We start from the raw sequence: 16,883 nt of genomic DNA on the forward strand, positions 1-16,883 counted from the left end.
GCTTTTATTGTGTAAGCCCACTTCAAACCAGGATTTTGGCCCAGCCCAAGTTCAAACCAGGCTTTTGGCCCAGCCCAAGTTCAAACCAGGCTTTTGGACCAGCCCAATTTCAAACCAGGCTTTTGGCCCATGTATGATGTTTTGGTCCATGTATGATGTTTCGTTCAATTTTACCGGCATCGCCCACCCGGGAAACCGAAAACCCTTCTCCCTAGCATCGACATTTGATTCAAAATCCCAAGCTGTCTGGATTCAATTGAGATCCGACTTCCGATTTCATAGTCCAATTTCTTTGTCGTTGAACCATTTCCTGCCGGGTACCTTGAATCGAAGCTCTCATGGCATCGAAGAAGAAAGAATCCGAAGGGATAGCTTTACTCTCGATGTATAATGACGAGGACGATGAGATGGAAGACGTTGAAGATGTAGAAGAAGAAGAAGAAGACAGTGAACTGCAGCAGCAGAGGCAAGAAGAGGGAGGAGACGATGATTATGGAGTTAGGGTTGCAGAAGAAGAGTCGGCTGTAAACAGCGACAGAATGATTGTCAGTGAATCTGCTAATGATTCGACGCCGCCGGTTGATGATGAAAATTTCACTCCAGATAAGCTCAAATTCGGGTCTTCCACTCCGCAGCCTCCCCAGGCTGTGGTTTCAACGTCGCCAATGCTATTACAAGATAATTCTGGTAGAAGAAGGGGGACGCTTGCGATAGTTGATTACGGTCACGACGAAGCCGCAATGTCTCCAGAGGCTGAGGTACTTACATCATCTCTGTTTGTTTGGTGGTAAGCACGCTGGCTAAAGTTCTAGTGGAATGCGTATTGTACATTTCAAAGAACTGGAAAATAAATCAATCAATCAATCAATATAGCGTCGAACTAAGATGGGCGGTTCCACGTTGTTCTGTTGCTGTAGATGTTTGTTAAGTTTAGCTTTTATGGGAATTAAGGCAGCCCATCCGTGAGAAATCTTTTAGTGAAAATAATTTTGCATTCGTCTGTTTACATACAGGATGGAGAAATTGAAGAATCTGGTCGTGTCACATTTGGCGATGAGCTTTTAGGCACCAATGGTTTGTATGATTCTTTTAATAGTGAAAATTTACTTTGCTTCTTCTCATTTTTATAATCTAACAATGCTCCAAGCGCATAGTTAATACTCGTCTGCTCTAGAAAACTTCGTACTACCATCAATCCTTATTTGTTTAGCCGTTCATCCATGTTATTTTATATAATTTCCTGTCTTATGAAAATCTGGATTTTCCTTCTCATTTGTAAACTTCGTTTGGTGAATGGTATCATGAAATCGTTTTTGTATGGCCTTGCCTTGTGTTGGAAGTGCAATAAGGTTGACACTCTCGTGATCATATTGTAACATGTCCTTAATGGTGTACCACAATCATTACTGGAAAAGGGTGGAAGCTTAGGATGTTGGCTATTTCAGGATCTAAAGGCTCTACAGCATGTTGGCCGAAAAATTAGTATATCTTCAAAAGACTAGCAAGGTGTAGGATTTTGTTTACCCTTTCATGTATCATAATCATATATGCTAGGCAGAGTTATTTGATTGGCTCTGGGGTTTGTTGTGTTAAGTCTTTTATTCCTCAAGGTTAATTATTTTGGGATGATTTCTTGATGTTTGATAAATATTGAAGATTTAACATCCAATTACTATCTTCAGGTAGCAATGTCTTGTGTTGATTATGGTCACTTCTCCTTTTTCCTCCTCCTTGATTACTTTATTTTACTTTTTTAATTTTTATGATGCAGGTGATTTTGATAGAACATCTCCCGGGACTGTAAGAGTTCCAACACCAAACAATTTAGCCACTCCTCAAATTTCTGAATCACCACATTCTGGTTCAATGAACAACATGATACTGGAATCTGAAACTGAAAAAGTTGAGGAAACTGTTGAAGAGGAGAAAAAAGATATCGATCCTTTGGACAAGTTTCTTCCGCCACCACCAAAAGACAAATGCTCAGAGGAGCTGCAAGTAAGCTTCATTTCTGATATAATGACTACTTATGTTCTGAAGAGCTTTTAATTGTTTTCCCCAAATGGTATGCACTCTTGAATGTCGATCTAGTTTTTGATAAGAAACATAAAGCAGTTGATACCCATGGAATATATTTAACCATTTCTTGGGTTTTCAAATCAATAGCCTGAGTTGTTTATTAATGCCACGGGCAGGGTACGGGGTTAGAATGTGTTGACATGTTGGTGAACTGAAGGTATTCTTCGTTGGTGATTATGTGTGACTTGGTTTATGACCTTGATGGGTTTGGTTCTTGTTCTTTGGCCCTCTGATAGGAGAAAAATTTAGGATGTGCATGCACACAGGGACTTTACAAGTAGAAGTTTTAGTGCAGGATGATTTTTTTAGGTCTGCAGGATGCAATAATTCAGGGCCTAATCTTTTTTAGGGGAAAAAACTATGGTATAAACTCTAAACTTTCACAAGCTAATCAATTTAGACCCTCTATGAGAATTTCGTTTTGAAATCATTAAAGCAAAACATTCACATGTATAAAACTTCCTTATGCATGATTTATTGTAAATTAGAGTGAAATGTCATAATCAAATAGATAATATTGATCTTTCACTAATATGAGTGGCTTTTCATTCTCTCGTATTCTTCTTTTTTTTCCTACTTATTTTGAAAGAATGACATGGTAATTTCTTGTAATGACACACTTTTCAAGAGACTCGAGCCACATATTGTCACTAACTGACGTGAAGTATTTTGAAAATACACAATAATTTATAAAATTTTAAATGTGCATGCATTTAAGGAAATTCAAGAAAAAACAACGATCAAATCAAATACATAAAATCTGCGAAAACAAGACATCGATCTGTCTCATCCCCTATATCCCCACAGCTCGTGTGCATTGATTCCTCAGCTGCTCCTTCTGGCTTTCATCTGAAAAAGATTGAAGTTGCATGGATGAGTATAAAAACACTCAATTAGTTGCATGCTTGTAGTTCTTAGTTTATTTTTAAGTCTTATTGTTATTGGTTCATTCGTTCGTTCGACGACTTATTCGGACTAAGGAGTTCATTTCTAAGTTACAACGTTTCCTAGGCTATAGCCCATGTTTACTTTGTTTACCTAAGCTCAACTTAGGGTCATGGTGCGGTCGCAAGTTCTCTTTTCTTAGCCCTATCTGAGCTGTCAACTCTCATATTTTGTTCCTATCTGAGCCGTCAACTCTCGTAGTTTGTTCTCGGGGTTCTAAGGTATCTTGACTAAATGTTCTACTAGATCCTTTCATCGTCGTCATCATCATAGACCTATGACTAGGCTTTCTGGGTGCAACCTCGTCATCTTCTAGCTTATCGTTCTCGTCATACCATTATGGACACTATTATTAAATTCTTTAGTCTGGTTTAGTTGGCATCCCCTAGTAGGCCACATAATGTAAGCAGCGTTAAAGGAGGTTACGACTCTCAATCTAGCCAACACTCATTTACCTATGTGGTCCCTTGTTCTCATCCGAGCAAGTTCAGGATTAGGGATTGGTTGGAGACCCTCTAACCACACCCACAAGACTCTTATATTTCTCGTAGGGTTCATGCATTTACAGGGTTTAACCTAGTTCTACTAACTCATAAAAGTACTACAGGCTCCTATTGACCAGAGAAGTTCACTACAAAGAAATTAACTGGAAAACTCCTAATAGGCCAAATCGTGCAAAAATGAGTAAAGTAGTTCAATTGGAGTGGTCCAATTGGACCGGTTGTCTTCAACCTCCAGCCATGAGTCTCCCTCGATTTGTTTCTTCTTGTTCCGTTCTCGTGCTACAAGCCCGAAGGGTGTCTGCTCCCTTCAGCAAAGTTGGAGTTTTCTTTGAGCCAAGTTCAATGGTTCAATAACCATGAAGTTTTGTTTGGAGTTAAGGGAGTGTTGTCTGTTGAAGTTTCTCAAAAACCCAAAACCGTAACTTACATTTCCAGTTCCAATCTCCTTGCTTGACCTCGTCTTGAGCCCTTCTTCAAAGTTATAAAGCTCACTGACACGAATCTATAGGTCCAAGATTTGTGAGAAATCGTTAGTGTTTGAGTACGAATTTTCTTGGTAAAGTTCAAACGGAAGACCCATGGTCTTACCCTCGAGCTCAAATATGGTCTTCCCCTTCACGTGTCTTTTTGCCCAAATTGGTTCAACCTCGCTCAAGCCCACAGTTCCATGAATGAAACCCTTCAATCCTCAAATGATTTGGACCTCTGGCTGCCCAGGAATTCAAAACTCTCTAGCAAAGATAGGTTTTCTCCACCAACTTCAATTACTAAAACTCCTTTATTTTGAGCTTCTCCTCTAATTAACCCTTGATCTAGCTTTAAAACGTCCCAAACTCTCCAGTCCTCTCAAAATCCGACAGATAAACGGTTGTTTGGCGTGTATTCACCTTCCTCACACGCACTCTATGGCCGGCAAGGTACGGCCGACGACTGTACTCTTTTCCTTTAAAAAAAAAAAAAAAATTAAACCTGGATATTACATTTTTCTTACTGTTTTGATAGGACTTTGGGAGAAGAATAGTTTTATGTAGGTGATTTTGAGTTGATTTTAAATGGAACTAAGTAAAAATAGTTTTAAATTACTAATGAATGGTCTAAGTTGATTCACTCCTAAAGGTTTAAAATTTAAATTGATACAATTATTAGTTTGAGGTTTTAATTGATTCAACCTTCAAAGTTTAGGGGTATAAATTGATATTCTTGTCACTTATTTTTATTGATTGTTTATTTTATTTTACATGCAGAGGAAAATCAATAAGTTTCTTGAGTATAAGAAAGCTGGAAAAAGCTTCAATGCTGAAGTACGCAATAGAAAGGACTACCGGAATCCTGATTTCTTATTACATGCTGTGAGGTATCAAGATATTGACCAGATTGGGTCTTGCTTCAGTAAGGATGTGTTTGACCCGCATGGATATGATAAAAGTGACTACTATAATGAAATAGGTCATTGACAATTCCTTCTGTATATCTTCCTCGTGTCTCTCCTTATCATTCATCAAAAAGTCACATGCTCTTGGTTATTCATGACATTTTTTAAATAGTACCTTAAATTAAACTAGTCAGGTCGTGTTTTTTACAATAAAATAAAATAAAATAAAACATATTAAGTAACCTTGACAAGTTGAAAAGATCACTCAAGATGTTATTACAGTAATTCTGGCTGCCATACTGTAATGCTTCTGCCATCATGAACGGTCTGATTAGGCATCTTTTGACATTTAGAGTTATCGAAGATCTAAAATTTGCAGAATTGACAGCATTTGTCTTTCTCCTCTCATGAGTAAGCATTTACGTTGATCCATATTCTCTGCATGTTCTACTTTTACCCGTTTGCAAGATGCAAATTTAGTATGTGGTGGTAGAGACTGGAGATCATATTGCGAAGTACAAACAACTGCATTATTTACATGCGCTTATTATCAAATTCAAATGTTATTTCTGAAGTTGCCTATTTTGTTATAGAGGCTGACATGAAACGTGAGATGGAGAGGAAGGAGCTGGAAAGGAAGAAAAGTCCGAAGATGGAGTTTGTTTCAGGAGGAACACAACCTGGTGGTACAGTTGTGAATGCTCCTAAATTAAATATACCTTTTTCAGGTTCATACCAGTAGTGCTTTAGTCTCTTTCTGATTGTGATTTATTCTTCTTATAGTGTTTTTCTGTCTATTCCTTTTACAGGTGTTTCGGCTATCGTTGGTAGTGGTCTACATTCAGCAGCTTCTGCATCTGATGCCATTCCTAGGGATGGAAGACAAAACAAAAAATCAAAATGGGATAAGGTGATGCCTTACCACCATGTAGTTGTTCATATCAGCAATGTATACTGTATTGCTAAGTATTTGTTTAATTCATATCAGGTAGATGGTGATAGAAGAAACCCAGTAATTTCTGGTGGCTCAGATGCAGCTAGTGCTCATACAGCTTTACTATCTTCTGCTAATGTTGGCTCTGGATACATGGCTTTTGCGTAAGTTTTGTGTACTGTTTTTGAGAAGATTACGTCGATTTTGGTTGTTTTAATCATAAATATCGTACCGCCTTGGCGATATCTTAGAAACAATAAGAGTGCCAACTTTTAGTTGTATCTGAAAGTTCAATGTTGATGTGCATCATTCCTGTTGACAGGCAACAGAGACGGCGAGAGGCTGAAGAAAAAAGATCCAGTGAGAGAAAGTTGGATAGAAGATCCTAAGAGCTATGAATTCTGTTCCATAACATTTAGTTCTAAACCATTTTGAAAGGCTTGGGAAATGGCCACATTGTAGCTTTATATCTGTGACTCTAACCATATATACGGTCAGAATGAAAATGTAATACGTCAGTTACCGTTAGTTTCTTTTGAAGGTGCAATATTGCTTGAAACTCTCTTTTTTCATCAATCTCCTTGACTTGTAAAGATTATCCAGGGGCAAACAAATTTCGCCAAACGATGGAGGAAGATATTTTTGTATGAGTTTCATGAGGGGGAAAAATTTGCTGCACATCAAGTACATGGTAACTTTTAATAGATTCTCTCTCTCTCTCTCTCTCTCTCTCTCTCTCTCTCTCTCTCTCTCTATTGCGTAGTATTAATGAGATCTTTAGTGATTGCTCACTTGTTAGAAGTTTAGTTAGCTTAAGGTTTAAATTTCCAAACCATTAGCTGACTTCCATGCTACTTCCCTAGGATATGAAGCTGAAGGTATTTTTGTGCACAATGTTCAGCCTTGGTTTATCTGTATTCTGTTATCTTTTTGCCTTTGTAGGTGGATTCCCTCCAATGAGAAAAACAAAAAGAGGAGAGAGGAAATCAGAAACCCTAGAGCTACGTAGATGTACAAAATCCATGTCTGATAACCATCAAGTCAGTGAAAAAATTGACAAATGATCCTCTATTATAGGAGTTGGCCATATTGAGACAGTGACGTCTTTGCCTTACAGCTTCTGTCCTATCCTTTTCCCCACGCCCCTCGATCTTCAACCCTACAAACAGCCAAATTTCCAAGCAATTATAAGCCCCACAATCAAAGCCTGATTCTAGGTGTCTTCACTAAATCATCTCACACACTACCAAACATCACCGAATGCCTTAAAGTCAATACCATCAGCCTTTAATTCTTCTCGATCCATGTTTGCCGAAAGTTACCCTCCCCTAAAGAATCGCGAAGGAATAAACCTCCTACCCCACCTTGGCCCCCATCCTTTGCCTTTTGTTCCAAATTAGCCCAAAACTTGCTTATGTTTCAACTTAGGAACCGGGGCTTGTAGGAAAGTTGTCCAAAACAATCATGGTGGAAAAAGAAATGTTCTTCCTTGATTAGAAGAGATGGGTTGGTTTGTAATTATAATGTTTGAGTATCTCTTTTTTCTTGCAGGTGGTTGCATATTTTCAACACAAGTACGTGGGTCAGCTTGAAAAGGTAAGCCATTGGCATCCAAGAACTGTTGTGTTTATTTTCTTTTTTCACCTTAACTCGACTCTCGAGGATATAGGATTCCTTGGAATTGGAAGGCGAAGAAAACTGTCTATTCTCCCAGACTAAAATAGGTGTGCTTGCTAGCTGGTAGAAGTGGATTTATGTGTTTTTGCACCCTCTTTGCTAACCTTTTTCCTTAAAACTGCTTTTCTGCACAGTTGCTTTTGGAATGGAACACAACTTGTCTTCTTTTCATAGAGAGAGAGAGAAAAGAAAGAGATGGCATGTGAAGCTAAAGATTTGTCCCATGGTTGCATGTAAAGACTAGCTCTTAGTTCTGAGAGAGGTTGATAGTTTCTCTTGAAAACTTACATCCATTTTCCCTTTTATATTGACCCTTTCTCCCCGTCATTTTAGTTTCGTCTCTATACTTCTATAATTTTGATTATAGGTATAATGATCTAATTCAAATCTCACCAATTGGTCATAGGACATCGAAAAAGAATTATTTTAGCTTTTCCATAGCATCTAAATAATTTATTAGTGAAAGTGTTTATAAAGAATCAAAGATAAAAGCTTGTCATATATGTAGAGATGTCCATTTTACACGCGAGCTCGTAGGGATCTGTCCTAAATGGGGAGAGGATTCTCTATTTAGACGGGAAATAGGGAGGGAGTGGAGAACATTTTTTACTTGTTAGATAAAAGGGTTCAAAGACAAGATTATATTCTCGACTTCCCTCACGGGAGCGGGACATATGTATGTACAGGGCCATTAGTGAATTCAAACAACTTGTTTATAGGTAGATTTTGTAATAAATACAAACAATAAAGAGAGAAAAAAAAAAGAAAAAAAAAAGGAAAAAGAAAAGGCAGCCATTTCGAAGCTGCAGGACATTGGTGTCTAGTCAGACTTCTGAATCCTACTTGATTCCTCATTTTCCTTTTCTTTTTTCTCTTTTACTATTTTTATTTTATTTTATTTATTTATTTTTCCCTTTTTTATTTTCTCTTCACTTTTCATTGCTAAAATAATTGTATCCATCCTTAACCCTTAAGCTCCTTTTTCATTTATAAATCACTCATTTCATATAAAAATGGAGATCGAGTTTCTAGAGGAATTTCAGCTCCTCATTTTTGTTCGCCATAAAAAGTGATACAAGGGACTCTCTCTAAGAAAACTGTGTCTTTGTGGATCGAGAAGAAAGGGGGTTCGACAAGAAGTAGATTACTAGACACAACAGAACGACGACCCAGAAGCAGATTCTCCACTAACATGAATCATCACTAAAAATGCTCGAAATAAAACCAATTTTTACTCACCGTAAAACTAAAAATGACATCTTTTAAAAGTACGAAGACAAAATAACCCAAAACTTAAAATTGGTTTCATTACATTTTGGGCAAAAGAATCCTACTTTATGGATGTTCATATGTATTTATGTCATCCATTTATTGCATTTAATGTGGTTTATTGAATAAAGTTGACTATGATGGTGATACTACCAAATTTATTGGTACTCATGTCCCCAATTTTGAATTTATTGTCGAGAGAGTTTATTTTTAGGCTAGATTAATAAAAATGACCTTATATTTTGTTGTCGGAAAAATTCTTAAACTTTTAAAAGTTTCAATAATATTCTCAAATTTTTTTAAAATGGATAACCATTCATAAATATAACAAGTTTCGAGTTTCGAGTTCTAATTAGTGCATAACATAATCCAAATTTTCATCGTTAAAAATCTTAATTTTAGATTCCCCTTTATTCCAATCATCGCATCTAATAAAAAGAGAAAAAAGAGAAAACAAGTAAAAAGATAAATGTTGACCACATGATTCCCACTATTTCCTACCCCTAATTTGTATTATATTCTTACAAAACAATGTCTTTTTATAATTATGTCGAGCGAAATAAAGGCGACCCTGATCATATCATATCAAAATATTAATGTTAGATGAACATTAAATTTTAAAAAATAAAATATATTAAAAATTTATAGAGAATGTGTAACACCCAAAACCACTGCTAGCAAATATTGTCCTCTTTAAACTTTTTTTCTCGAGCTTTCCCTTAAGGTTTTTAAAACACCTATGCTAGAGAAGTTTTCACACTCTTATAAAAAATGTTTCGTTATCCTCTCCAACTAATATAGAATCTTACCGAATGGATTCGTATATCTAATCGTGTATCTAGATTCTAAGGTGTTCGACATCATTAATTAATTTTTAGTTGTCCTTTTGATTGACCAAAATTTGGTGCATTAAAATAAAGTTGTCTGAAGGGAAATTGAAATATCAGACCAGGAATTTAATAATTCTGGAACATTTAATAATTTAATTGTCTGTTTTTTTTTTTTTGTTATTTTTTAGGTACAGAATGACTGCACATTTAATTTATTTATTTATTATAAGGAAGATGAAGAAGAGGTTGAGTGGGCAACGGTAACATTTGAGTTTGGCAGTTCTTAGGAGGGTAGTTTCGGGAATGTCAAAAAATACAACGGGCGTTTTCGCAAGTCTGGCGGAAAAATGGGTGAATACCTCAAAAAGCCTCTCGCTCGCTTGCTCGCTTGTTGCTAATGGGCGGCAACTCTGTGTGTTTCCCTCTCTCTCTCTCTCTCTCTCTCTCTCTCTGCATTCAGCCCTCAACTTGGCTGATTCTCTCTCTTCTGTAACTTTTTAATTTCAGTCCCACTCCTCTGCTTTTTCCATTGTTCTTCTCGTTTTCTCTGTTTTTGTTCAAGTTTTGTTTCAAACGAGAGCGCCTGGCTTGGGATTTTTCTTCTTTCCTTTGACGTTTTGGTTATTTTACCATAACCCCATTTGGGATTTTTGCATATTGGAAGTTTGCGAAGTGGGTTTTGTGAGTAATGGAAGCTCCAAAACCAGAGGAGATTAGCCATCCACCGATGGATCAACTTCAGGGCTTGGAGTATTGTATTGATTCTAACCCATCTTGGGGTAATACTACTCCTTTAAATCAACTGGTTGATGTTTTTCTTCTGAGCTGGTAATCATTGTTGTTTGTTGATGTTAATGGCTGAAAACAGGGGAAGCCATAGCTTTGGGGTTTCAGCACTACATTCTGGCGTTGGGTACTGCTGTGATGATCCCTTCTTTTCTTGTTCCTTTAATGGGCGGCGATGATGTGAGAAAACGTTCCATATTCCCCATTTCAATATGCTTTTCTGCTTCTCTGTGTGTTTTTTGAAAATGGGGTTTGAAACTCTGTTTCAGGGCGATAAAGTAAGAGTGGTGCAGACTCTGCTTTTCGTTGAAGGGATCAATACGCTTTTACAAACCCTGTTTGGAACAAGATTGCCGACTGTTATCGGCGGCTCTTATGCCTTTATGGTTCCGATCATTTCCATCATTCATGACTCTTCTTTAGCAAGAATCGAGGACCCCCATTTGGTCAGTAACCCATTTCGATATTTGTTTCTGTTCTTAACTTTTCCATTTGTCTCCAATCGTGTTGCTTCTACAGAGATTTCTAAGCACAATGAAAGCAGTTCAAGGCGCTCTAATTGTGTCATCAAGCATACAGATTATCTTGGGATATAGCCAGTTGTGGGCTATTTGTTCCAGGTAGAACTTTCTTAAGAATTAAGACATCACTGAATCTATTTCAAACTAAATGTTAATGAAAGGAAGTTCATCATTCATTTCAGGTTCTTCAGTCCTCTTGGAATGGTTCCTGTGATAGCACTTGTAGGCTTTGGTTTGTTTGACAGAGGCTTCCCAGTGGTATACTTAGATTTTGGTTGTCTGTGTGTGTGTGTATGTGTGTGTCTTTATGAATTTATGACCATTGAAATTCATACCCAGGTTGGAAGATGCGTGGAAATTGGCATTCCTATGCTTATACTCTTCATAGCCTTCTCACAGGTGGTGCTTAGATATCATTCTACTGCAAAACAACACCTATTAAAGTCTTGTTTTTCATGTCCATTTGCTTCTTTTTGCAGTATCTCAAAGGCTTTCATACTAGGCAACTTCCGATACTCGAACGCTTCGCGCTTCTTATATCTGTCACGGTGATATGGGCGTATGCACATCTCTTGACAGCCAGTGGTGCATACAAACATCGCCCAGAATTAACTCAAATCAATTGTAGAACTGATAGGGCCAACCTCATTTCTTCTGCTCCATGGTTGATATCTAAACTTGGTCTCATTTTCACTTGTTGATATCAAAAGATATAAGAGAACTTACCCTTTTTCTCCCATACCATCGTTCAGGATTAAGATTCCATACCCTCTTCAATGGGGTGCTCCAACTTTTGATGCTGGCCATGCCTTTGGGATGATGGCTGCAGTCATGGTATCTTTGATTGAGGTACTTTTCCCTACTCTAGCAATATATAATAACTTGAAAGAGTAATATGGATAACATATCGTCGTATTGCAGTCGACCGCAGCGTTTAAGGCAGCCTCACGCTTAGCAAGCGCAACCCCGCCTCCAGCTCATGTTCTGAGTCGAGGCATCGGTTGGCAGGGAATTGGGATTCTTCTGAGTGGTCTGTTTGGAACACTGTCTGGATCAACTGTGTCGGTGTAAGCTTATCAATGGCTTCTCCTTCTTGCATTGTGTCATTGGATACAAGTTTTCTGATTGAATGTTAATACAGAGAAAACGTTGGGCTGCTTGGAAGTACTCGTGTCGGTAGCCGAAGGGTTATCCAGATTTCAGCTGGATTCATGATATTCTTCTCAATTCTAGGTGAGCAGCCATTACTAAACAATGTAACATTGCATCTTTTCTTGCTCAAGTTCATCATATTGGACTCTTCAACTTCCTGCAGGGAAATTTGGTGCATTGTTTGCTTCAATACCCTTCACCATATTTGCAGCTGTTTACTGTGTCTTGTTTGGTCTTGTTGGTGAGTTGATATCACAATGAGAATCATTTTGTGTATCTCTGGAAATGGAATGTTTGTTAATCAATATCTCTTTCTCAGCCTCCGTGGGGTTATCATTTCTGCAATTCACAAACATGAATTCAATGAGGAATCTGTTCATAACTGGTGTAGCATTGTTCTTGGGTTTGTCTGTGCCTGATTACTTTAGGGAGTACACTGCAAAGGCTTTCCATGGTCCTGCTCACACCAACGCTGGATGGGTGAGTTTGTGAGCTAACTTTATCCAAAAACATGAACTCTCTAACCATTTCTTTCAATTCTGACACGATTTTTCGTCTCGATGTTCAGTTCAACGACTTCTTAAACACCATCTTCTTCTCCCCGCCATCAGTAGCTCTCATTGTTGCAGTGTTCTTGGATAACACACTTGACTACAAAGACAGTGCTAGAGATAGGGGAATGCCATGGTGGGTTAAGTTCAGGACATTCAAGGGAGACGCCAGGAATGAAGAGTTCTATACTCTTCCTTTTAATCTAAACCGCTTCTTCCCTCCATCTTGAAGAAGGATGATACACAGGAAAGAACAACGTTTGCTTGCTTGCTGCACCAGCAGAGAGAGAGATGGCAAACAAAATGAGTATCAGGCTGAGAAGATTCTTGAATGGAGAGAGGGTGTAAAGAAAGAACTAAGACATGTCAATGGCAGAGCATGAGCAGCGGCATGGCATCCTTGTCTTCCCAGTTTTGAGTGGTAAGTAATAAAGCCATAAAGCCACAACTTAGTCTTGGAAGGAGAGATCTGTATTGTCTGTTGGTTTTTTTTAATCAGTGAAATTTTTGTAGTTTAGATTTGTTTGTTCTTTGAAAAGAGGGGTAGAAAACCAGGAGAGAATGATGTTTTGATGCATCTGATATTCATTACTTTCACTCACCCATCCAACATATTGTGTACGTGAAACATTCACAAACCACCTCCTTTCTCACGAATGAACGAACGAGTTAAATGGGTAATTATTGTGTGAAGTTGTAACGGCTCAAGTCCACTGCTAGTAGATATTGTTCTTTTTGGGCTTTCCCTTCAAGGGTTTTAAAATGCGTGTATTAGAGAAAGATTTGCATACCCTTATAAAGAACGTTTCGTCCTCCCCAACTGATGTGGAATCTCACAATCCCCATTCCCCCTCCCTTATGGTCAGTGTTCTCGTTGGCACTCGTTCACCTCCCTTTGGGGCCCATTGCCCTTGCTAGCATACTGTTTGGTGTCCACCTCTATTTGGAGTTTAGCCTCGTTGCTGGCACATGGCCTGGTGTCTATCTCTAATACTATTTGTAACAGTCCAAACCCAGATTCTCTTTCGGGCTTCCCTTCAAGGGTTATAAAATGTGTTTATTAGAGAGAGATTTTCATATCCTTATAAAGAACGTTTTGTTGCCCTTCCCTGGAATCTCACAATCCACTCCTTTCCTTTGGGACCAGTGTTCTCGTTGGCACTCGTTACCTTCTTCAATCGATGTGAGACTCCCAATCCACCTCCCTTTGAGACCCATTGCGCTTGTTGGCACATGACCCGGTGTCTAGCTCTAATACTATTTGTAACAGTTCAAACCCACTACTAGTAGATATTCTCCCTACCCAATAGTTATATGCTGTAAGCCGTTGTTGTTGTCTTTCTGCTTGCATCACATATAACACCAATTTCAATCTTTCAAATCTTGCTTTCAAAACTCTTTTTCGAAATCTCTCTACCCCATTTTCTAAAACTTTCTTCTTAAACTAGGGCCAAAAGCTCGAGCATACATCACTTGGCTGTAAGCGACACAAGAACGAATTGACTTAGCTCACTTATTGCTGGGAAGTGAGTATCGCACAATCGCAAGTCTACTACCATCAAAAGTGCGATTGTGACAAGTGGTCTCAGTCCTATTTGGGCTTTTCCTATCGGGCTTCCCCTCAAGGTTTATTAAACTCATCTACTGGTAATAGATTTCCACACCTTTATAAAGAATGATTCGTTTCCCTCTCCAACCGATCTAGGATCTCACAATATCAAACAATGTCTTATACTCTAGAGCATCGTTATAGATTCAATGTATGGACATACGCTTTTGAATGTTATGGTCCAAACTTGTAATTTTGTAACGAAAACACGTGAAACGAATAGAACGAGGAACACAAAAGGAAAAGCAACAAGAAGAACACAAACGACCAATGATTTACTGTGATGACTGGTGTTGTTCAGCTCCATGAATTTGTACCCAAAATGGTCTGCCATGGTTTAAGATGTCAGCAGTTCCAGCAGCTCATTTTTCTTCAACTTGGAGTATCCCTTAATTCCTCTAGATTTTGCAACTGCTTTCAGCTCTTTAAGTTTCATATTCTCCACTGTAAGATGCGTACCATTTCCTCCTGCCGGCGATGGGATTGGTGATCTCTTCACAAAGTTAGACGGTGGCCGTACTAACTTGAATTCTGCAGCAGCTTCAGATGTGCCTGTTCTTCTCAGCCCTTTAACTCCTGCATTCTTTAAAGTTTTGCCTGTCCATACCAAGTTATAATGCACAATTCATTCAGTCATAGAGTGACGCCGTGTTTTCACAAGGTAAGAACACAATATTTTTGTTGTAACGTAAGTGGAAGTGAGAACGATCGCACTCACACACCCACTAACAGAAGTTGAACAAAGAGACACAAAAATTTACTTGGTTCGGAGAAAAGAAATTTCCCTACATCCACGGGTAGCAACTAATCTCAATAATCAAAGTGTTTACGAAGTGTATATCTTACACTTTCACACTATAAAGTCTCTCGACAAAGTTCTTCCTAAATGTCACTCAACAAATACAAAATAATACTCAAACAAACAAACTCGATGCATCTCGACCATCCTAGACAACCCTTTATATGACATAGAAACGTTAATGTCATACATGAATCAAGATGATTCGTGTATCAAAATAGAAGATGAACCAAAAGGGTTATGAACCAAACAATGAGAGTTATGAACCAACTAAATGCCAATATATGCACATGAGAGGTTAGGAATCACGACTCTCCACAATGGTATTATATTATCCACTTTGAGCTTAAGCTTTCATGACTTTGCTTTGGGCTTCCCTAAAAGACCTCATATCAATGAAACCCACGATCATTCCCTAGATTAGCCAATGTGGGACTCACTCCCAACAATCCTCCCCTCGAACAAAATACACTATAAGCTTCTCATGAGACCTATGGAGCCCTCGAACAACCTCTCCTTAATCGAGGCTCGACTCTTTCTCTGGAGTACTCGAATAGAGTTCACCTTTTGTTCGACACTTGGTCACTTTTGACTATACCTTCGAGACTCACAACTTCTTTGTTTGACATTGAAGATTCTATTGACATGGCTAAGTTAAAGACATGACTCTGATACCATGTTAGGAATCACGAGCCTCCATAATGATATGATATTGTCCACTTTGAGCATAAGCTCTCATGGTTTTACTTTTGATTTTTCCAAAAGGTCTCTGTCCAATGAAGATGTATTCCTACTTATAAACCCATGATCATTCCCTAAATTAACCAATGTGAGACTCACTCCCAACAATCTTAAACCGAAGATGCATGAACCTATACTTCATGACAACTTACAACAATGGTTCAGGAGCCATATTGGTAACTTATCATCAAGGTTCTTGTATACCACAAAAGGGATGTTTATGTTCATGACTTTAGTTCTTGCAAGATGCATTGATGGATTCAAAGGTGGGTCAAATTTCTCACGAATGCACCAGATGAGACAATCAAGAAATTACCTTTTACTTGCTTCCTTGATTCAGTAAGAGCCTCCAAAATAGACTCAGTTCCATCTTCATCCTTGTTAGAATTTTCATCAATGGAGCTTGCAGCTTCCTCAGCAATGGAAGTCTGTATCTTCCTAAAGAGAGCAATTATTTCCTCCTGGTTATTTGATTTGGGTTTTTTCATGTCTTCATTCTTATGGGTATCTGTTTTTCTCAAGGATGACACATTCTTCCTTGTTCTTCCAGGCGCAGAGCTTCTACGAACAGGCTGATGCCCTGTTTTTCCATCGTTTCCATTGCTTGAAACAGCCAATTGAATGCTCTTGCTACGATACCCATCTGCAATCTCTGCCAAATTCAACAAGCTGCATAAAAATTAATCCCTCAGCTCGTGAAATACACAAGAATTCTAGATGGGTTTTTCTGGGAATCTGATAGAATGTGGAGATTCATACCTTTCAAAGTGAAAATGGGTCTCCTCCTGGTGAAAGAGACCAAATTGGGGAAACGGATTAGGGTTCGAGACTGAAGAACTACTGCTTCCATTTGATTTTTCCCAGAAAAATGGAATTCTATGAATGTTCAAACTGGATCTGATCCACAAGGTGTAATGTATGGGTGTGTTATAATGTGGGCTGTCCACAAGCTTCTGAATCTCGTGCTCCCACGTGGCTATCTCAGTGTTCGTCGTTTCTTTTGATTTGTCGCCATTATTGCTACCGCTATTTGGTTAATAGCGGAAATTCATCACCGTTTTTGCCGTTTCTTACTGGGATTTGCGGCAAAAGATGGTACTGATAGCAGAACCCCT

The 16,883-nt window shown here is 38.4% G+C and overlaps 3 protein-coding genes across 9 annotated transcripts; 2 read left to right on the forward strand and 1 right to left on the reverse strand.

Annotated features, from left to right (window-relative positions):
• The first annotated feature begins 164 nt into the window (after nt 1-164).
• LOC111457234 (DNA ligase 1-like) lies at nt 165-7,835 on the forward strand. Of its 7 annotated transcripts, none has more exons than XR_002712889.1 (11): nt 167-758; nt 1,014-1,074; nt 1,772-1,998; nt 4,772-4,973; nt 5,493-5,627; nt 5,709-5,809; nt 5,888-5,997; nt 6,156-6,340; nt 6,428-6,524; nt 7,385-7,557; nt 7,645-7,835. XR_002712889.1 is itself a non-coding variant. In XM_023099424.1 (8 exons), exons 1-8 carry the CDS (start codon nt 339-341, stop codon nt 6,220-6,222), a joined length of 1,281 nt encoding a protein of 426 aa, XP_022955192.1. In that variant the 5' UTR covers nt 166-338; the 3' UTR covers nt 6,223-6,511. The 7 variants fall into 7 exon arrangements, 3 of the variants coding, with proteins under 3 accessions (XP_022955192.1, XP_022955193.1, XP_022955191.1); XR_002712890.1 differs by having other exon boundaries at nt 6,437-6,524; XR_002712892.1 differs by lacking the exons at nt 7,385-7,557; nt 7,645-7,835 and having other exon boundaries at nt 165-758; nt 5,493-5,585; nt 5,892-5,997; nt 6,156-6,511.
• A 2,040-nt stretch (nt 7,836-9,875) lies between these two features.
• On the forward strand, nt 9,876-13,364 carry LOC111457267 (nucleobase-ascorbate transporter 2). Its single transcript, XM_023099483.1, has 13 exons — nt 9,876-10,388; nt 10,478-10,575; nt 10,665-10,841; nt 10,915-11,015; nt 11,099-11,174; nt 11,256-11,315; nt 11,396-11,580; nt 11,669-11,765; nt 11,838-11,983; nt 12,058-12,149; nt 12,232-12,309; nt 12,388-12,548; nt 12,637-13,364. The coding sequence occupies exons 1-13, from the start codon at nt 10,298-10,300 to the stop codon at nt 12,847-12,849; spliced, it is 1,575 nt and encodes a 524-aa protein (XP_022955251.1). The 5' UTR covers nt 9,876-10,297; the 3' UTR covers nt 12,850-13,364.
• Nucleotides 13,365-14,324: 960 nt separating this feature from the next.
• Nucleotides 14,325-16,802, reverse strand: LOC111456710 (the record flags this gene model as incomplete). The annotated part of the gene is made up of 3 exons (XM_023098677.1): nt 14,325-14,825; nt 16,085-16,437; nt 16,528-16,802. Coding segments are annotated over 3 exons (888 nt in total), but the record flags the coding sequence as incomplete, so codon positions are not given.
• Nucleotides 16,803-16,883: the final 81 nt, after the last annotated feature.

Source organism: Cucurbita moschata, unplaced genomic scaffold, assembly GCF_002738365.1.
Source record: "Cucurbita moschata cultivar Rifu unplaced genomic scaffold, Cmos_1.0 Cmo_Scf00019, whole genome shotgun sequence".
Lineage (NCBI taxonomy): Eukaryota > Viridiplantae > Streptophyta > Magnoliopsida > Cucurbitales > Cucurbitaceae > Cucurbita > Cucurbita moschata.